This window comes from Amblyomma mixtum, chromosome 9 (genome assembly GCF_055824585.1).
Source record: "Amblyomma mixtum isolate Tamu chromosome 9, ASM5582458v1, whole genome shotgun sequence".
Classification (NCBI taxonomy): domain Eukaryota; kingdom Metazoa; phylum Arthropoda; class Arachnida; order Ixodida; family Ixodidae; genus Amblyomma; species Amblyomma mixtum.
The window spans coordinates 121,981,766-121,988,362 of NC_143020.1; the positions used below are offsets into that span (position 1 = coordinate 121,981,766).

The 6,597-nt window shown below is 47.7% G+C and overlaps 1 protein-coding gene across 1 annotated transcript; it reads left to right on the plus strand.

Moving 5' to 3' along the window:
* The first annotated feature begins 971 nt into the window (after positions 1 to 971).
* LOC149331042 (uncharacterized) lies at positions 972 to 5,370 on the plus strand. The gene is made up of 3 exons (XM_089560780.1): positions 972 to 1,144; positions 2,259 to 2,457; positions 5,254 to 5,370. The coding sequence occupies exons 1-3, from the start codon at positions 972 to 974 to the stop codon at positions 5,368 to 5,370; spliced, it is 489 nt and encodes a 162-aa protein (XP_089416906.1).
* Positions 5,371 to 6,597: the final 1,227 nt, after the last annotated feature.

Below are 6,597 nucleotides of genomic sequence, written 5' to 3' on the forward strand. Positions count from 1 at the left end.
GTATTCTTTGCAGAGTTTTTGGCTCTTGGTTTTGCTCTTCTTAAAATTGTGACGCATGTAACACGGGTACTTATCCTTACAGACTGCCTTTCAGTTTTAGTCTCTCTCCAAACTTCCGGCACCTCACTTTTGATGCATTCACTTAGGTTTTTTGTTCCGCGCACAGTAAGGGAGGCCCGCTTTGTCTGGGTACCTGGTCATTCGGGTATCTATTTCAACGAGGTGGCAGATTTATTGGCAAGGTCAGCTCTCACTGCCCCTGTATTATATCCCGTACCTCACCTATATCTGCTGGAGACCTCCCGTTTCCAGCGGTTGCAACATATATCAGCCAGCTTGGGTGATCCGTTGCTGAATATCGTGGATTTTCAACATTTAAAGTTCCCATGGAATGTCCAATCGTGTAAGTCAAGGCTGTGTGAAGTGTCCATGACGCTTTTGCGATGCAGAATCCTCCACCTCAACTTGTACTTATGCAGATGCGGGTTCGCTACGACAAACCTTTGTAACACATGCAGAGAAGTTGAAACAATTAACCATTATCTCCTCTCTTGCCGGCGGTTCGCTAGTCAAAGAAAACAGTATTTAGAGGCCCCTCTTTCGAGTTTAGGACTCCGTTTGTCTCTATCAGTTCTGCTCTCGTTTGGTGCCAGCGCCACGGGATTCTCGTTAAGCACTATGTGCGGCTGCCTTCATGATTACATCACTGCAACTGGTCGCTTACCCTGTTAAATCCATATAAAATTCCGTCGCATGTCCAAAAAGCGTATTTTATTTTATTCCTGGTATATCTAATTTGTTTATTTATTGAAGAATTTTAACAATTCCTACATATTTTCTAATATCAATTATTCTACTATTCTATGTCTTTTCCCCGCACATATACCTCCTTCGCATTCACCACCGTACCTTGGCCAATCCCCCCGCGTGGGTAAGACGAAGAAGAAGAGCGAAGGAGAGCCTCGGCAAGCATGGACCCCCGGCCCAGCACAAAGAAGGTCGTCAAGAAGACGCCTACGAAGCCGGCCCCGGTCGCAGAGGAGGCGCCTGCGGTGGCTCCTGCATCTGGCGCACCTCCTCCTGACATCATGCCCGAACTGGAGGCCGGCCCTGAAAGGAGCGTCTACGAGCACGGCATTGAAAAGTACGACCAGCGCGTTTAACCACGTTCACCGACGGTGGTTGTGCCTGAGGTCTCGCGTTTAGTACTTACTACGACAGTGCAATAGATGGCATGCCAACTGGCGTATAATTTCCCGAGATCATGCATATCTGTGCTGGCACGGAATGCTAATGTTTCGTCACCTAGTAATTGTGGTCACTGCAGCGGTGCAGTCGCGAATACCTGCAAGCGATGCTGGAAAGTGGCTGCAGCATCAGGTAATCAGGAAACCGCTGTTTACCGCACGAAAATTTCCGCGCCCTTCATGGCCACCTTTTGGCTGCGATGCGATAGAACAAAAAAATGTCGGAAGATAGAGCATGGGCAGGCCAATTGCGAATTACGTGCGCTAGTACTTCCGTTTTCATTCAGGCTCGGTTTTCAAGGTCAAGCAGGCTTCAGACAAAGATAGGCGAAATTGGACTAAAGCTCCGCCTTAGAGGTAGCACGTGATAGCGTTAACGAGTTAATAGCCGTGTATGCCGAACTTGTCACTCTCTACATTCACAAATACCTGGGAGTTGCCACACTAATCCTGGCGCAGTGGTGCAGAGGTTAAGCGATGCGTCACTGCCCTGCGACGGCAAGGGCTGCCACCAGTCAGACATGTGAGAGACAGGTTGCTCCTCCCGAGCGACTCTTGGTTATGCTAGGTTTTACTGCGAGACCAGGCTTCAGACAAACGAACACACAACGTCTAAATCAGGGGAAGGGCCACTACAAGTACTGGCGCACTAAAACAAAATTTACAGGCCATCACACGATCTGCTGTGCGACAAATCTGCGGTTGTCGCAGGCTCGTAGTTCGGAGATGCATTTTTAGTGGCGGGTGCCCGGAAAGTGCTCCGATTCACTCATCCATTAGGGACGCTGAGGTGTTCAGGCTTAACAAGGACACACTGACTACGGCCGAGACCAGAGAACCTGAATTGAAATGTTGGTGCTGCATTCGATCTCCGCAGCTTGTACGTGCCACGAACAACTTTTCCGAGAGAATTCTGGTCCTTTGCACTTTGCTTTCTAGCCAGATTGTTCCTGATTGTCGAAGCCGCTGTTGACAACTCTTGGCTGTGTCGCCGTTCTGTCCTGGCCGCAGGTACCTGAGGCAGCCGCCAAGCTACTTGGCCAAGACCCAGTTGATGATGTCCCTCGGAGCCCTGCCGAGCCCACAGTCCTGCTTGAAGCGCAACCTGCCGGGCATCCTCATCATTAGCGTCGTCCTACTAGGCGCCGCCGTGGCCTACATGGAGCTGGCAGACACCAGCGGCAGCGAAGCTAGTTCAGTATACCCTACGGTAAATGTCTTGATGCGCCAGAAAAATAGCTTCCAACGGTACAGTGCAAACAGCTATGTTTCAATGCGAACACATAAATCGTACTTGTTAGGCCGTTTTATTCCGGCCGCGGTGCCCGCATTTCGATTCAGGAGAAACTCAAGGCACGTGAGTGCTCTGCGATCTCAACGGACGTTAAAGAACCCAAGGTGGTCGAAATTATTCCTGAGTTCTTAACTAGGGCGTCCCTCAGCCTGCGTGTCACTGCAGGATGTTACCCCCCCCCCCCCCTCCCCCGGCCCCAATTTACTATTCACTCTCATCACGCTTGTGCCTTTATCGCTTTGTGTCTACTGCGGGCCTACAATTTCATTTAGAGCTCGCTCTTAAACGCTGCAAACCAACGCCGGACATTCGCCCTAGGCGCAGCACGTATTTCCGCAGTGGTGTCATGCGAAATGGGCACAGTTTCATGAAGAGATCCTTCAATATTTTATACAAAAGTCGTTCATACTTAAGCCAAAGACAGAGTAGCGAGTACACGCACCGATCGAAAAATGGGTCCACTAAGACGAATGGAACATAATGGCAAGGACGCACACGAGAGCAACGGCTCGGCCCATGGACGTGCGATCTCTATGGAGGCCAGAAGAAATTTCGGGAAGAAATTTCTGAGGTTGGCCATTTAAATGTCGAGTAATGAAAACTTTTAATGGTTTCCAAAACCCGTAAGAGGCCTCGCCTTTCGTCTCTCATTTCTGAGGTGGCGCCGCGATTCACAGCTGCTGCCAAAATTATAGTTCGGAGCCAATCAGCTCAGCTGCAGCCCCTTCTCGAGAGACCTCAGAACGTATCTTTATCAATAAAAGAAGCCCCAGTAGATTGGCAGTAAGCCTTACGAGTGATGTCATCCGTAAGGAAGTCCCAAACGTGCAATAAGAGCGGCACAAAAATTCGAGGTACACTTAAGCTCCGCCTTAAGGCTACGAAGCAATAGCATTAAATGGTCGTTTAAGCAGCCTGAGATCTTCATCGCATGTGAATATGTAGACATGACCGGCTACGCCAGCACAACAACAATGTTAAAAATTCCTGCGGAAGCAACCTAGCCATTCACTGCAGTAAGTGCCGTAATTGTGCTCCATTGTTAAATCAGTGCCACATCATCGGGCGCAGTCGTGATCAACTAACTCGAGAGATTATAGAAGCACAGAACATAGCATCACTGGGTAGCACTTGTGTAAGCTCACCGTCTATTTCATTGTCAAAAAAAGAACTTGCCTTCCTCAGGGTATCAACGTAATCGTGCACTTATCTTCTTGGTTCTGTTAGTCTCGGCAGCTATACTGTGTAATCTCGCACGTGCAGTTTACTGCCGTGTAATAAAAGCGTTCGAGAACTGTTTAAAGCACTTGCGGTTTTACGAAATAAACAGTTGGAAGTAGCGCTCGTCCCTGTCTGTTCTCTCTGCGTCCATGTTGTTTTAGCGCTTCGAAAAATGTCAAAACTGCACCAACTAGCCCGATCCGCTACCCTTCTGCACTTTAAGTGCACTAATTCTTTTGTATTGTAATCTCTCTCAAGTGTAACTTTACTGTTAGTGGAGTGTTTCTTGAAATGTGTGTCTGAAAAATAAAAAGCTGTTTGTAATTGTACACGCATCTTTAAATCTGTGGCAGAAATGCGCTGAGTAAAAATGAGACGAGACAGGACTGGACGAAGCATTTTTCCTTTATATGTCTCATTTTTGCATATTAAAATTCAGTTATGCGCTTCGTCCAGTCCTGCCGCGTCTCGTTTTTACTCAGCGCATTTCTGCCACAAATTTAAAGAGGACCAACTAGCCCCACTTGTCGCATTGTACAAACATGTTTTGCTCGCATTCTTTGCCTCAATCTATCGAAAAGCTGGAATAGCTGTTGAGCTGCGCTCAAATTTCGCATTAAGAAATAACGTAATCGTCGCCAATTTTTTAGTCTCTGCCCCGTTTACCTATCTATCACTGCACTGGACCAGGTTTCCGGCCACTGTAACACTGCTACCACGCACTTCTCTTTTAAGCCTTAATAATCCCCACAACGCGTCGTACGCGGTGACTTCGGCATAGGGAAGAGGCTCGTGCCTTGAGTTGTGCTATGAAGCATGTGTTACGTCGAACCACGGGAAGGTTTGGAGCATAGCACTAAAAACTATCCCTGCATAAACGCTAAATGAGCTTGCTTTGAGCGTTCAGCGAGGTACGCTTTGCGCAAGGCCACATAACTTAGCAGAGGGCAGGTGACGCATTCTACTGCCTAGTATGCGCTGCATGTGCGAACTTCGTAACCAGAAAGGGTGGTTCAGTGACTGTTTGATTAACGTTTGAAGCATCTTGGAGTTTGAAAAAAGCACACAGGATGATCACGGGTCAGCTACACGCGCTAGCTGGAAGAAAATGCTATTGAGGAATGCCGGGAAACATGGTGTAGTTTGGGCGGGGTTCTTTATTTCGCGAACTGCAGCGGCCTTGTGATCGCTGAAGAGGGTGTCTATGGGCTTGTTGTCGTCGCCTTATTCTCCGTATCTTGGGATCCAGAGTTCTGGAGGATTGTTGAAATCTCGAATTCAGGAATTCTCGGTTATTTTGCGGGGAAAGTTTCCGCGGGACAGGGGGTGGGCGGTAAGGACACCAGCAGGAACCGCCGTAAGAACCCCCGCGGTGCCCATCGTCCACACCGTCTGCGGACGACCAACTCCTTAAAACAGCGATAAGACCTTTGGACAGCTATCCCCTCGGTCCGTGTGCTTTACCTTGGAACTTGTATCTTCAACTTCCAGCCGGAAACGACTGTCACGGCCCAGGACGAGAATGCGACCGGCACACGGGATGACGTCCAAGCCCTACTCCAAGAAGCGCAGAAAAACTTCCTGCGCCGAGATGAAGAGGAGCGGTGATTCGTTTGAAGCCCGATGCCGCTAATCATGCCACAACCTTGAATTTATTTGACATAGGTGAATCGGACGTCAAGAAATTGCTCCAAGACGTTGATGCATTATGAATGGCTGTTTCGAAAACAGGACACTGTGTACGACCATGTTTCATCATACTCATTTAATAAATAATTGCTACCAAATCGGAGAACTTGTCAGGAAAAGCTGTCGACACGTTTCCCCTTTGAACCAGTGTAGGCGATGTTGACATAAGGCAATGCCCCCTTTGCCGCTCAGTTGTGTATGCCAGGGACGACGAAAGCGAATTTCGAGCTACATTGTTTCACACGCGAAGTGATGAAAGCGCGCGCAAGCCAATGTAATTAAATTTATTATTGCTAACAATACAAAACTGATTACACCAGCAACGAAGCGGCGTAATGCTAAGAAGATGCAGTTATGAGTTTTCACTATTCTTTGAAAACAAACGCACTTTTTCTCACAAAAATGACATCCATTTCTATGCAATCATGGAAAAGAAAAATCATCAAGAAATGGCTAGGAAAGTTTTGCCAATAGCAAGTCTTGTTGGAGCACATGACAAAATAACTAATTTGCCGGCATTGCGTACTTTACATAAACCCTCTCAAACTGTGTACGCATTCTGTCTTTGCCCACGAATGGTAAGTCTAGCGCGTGTAACTCCATCCAGTTTAAGCCTTTAGTATACGCATAACAGGGGTTTCAGTTTAAAATTCTGAACTGGGACTATGATTTGGGTCTGACATTGCCCGCTCTGTTCCCGGCATAGCTTAGACTTTTACGGGTCATTTTTGACACCTACTGTTTTTTCCTCTTCCTTCCGGCCATGAGCCACGAATCACCAGCTTTCGTCACCCTTGACTACTAAATCTTCAATCAGTAACGAAATGCCTCTGGCCGGCCCTTCACCCTTCATGGCGGGTGTCCCGCCAGCTGTAGCGTCAACAAATATTTAAACAAAAGCCAGGTCTACTGTTCGTACTTCGCGAAGGCTTTCGTCTGGACTCAATTTTTTGTTGGAAGGGAGGGAGGGTAAAAGGTACCGCTGACGTGGCAATGACCGTGATTCTAATTTGATCTGCAAGATGGTACATATCTGGTACCTTCATACGACGATTAAGGAAGTGCAGAATGAATCAGCATTTAGACTAAGGACATACGTTTCGACATACGGACCGTATTAGACCCTTAATGCAAATAGAAAAGGCG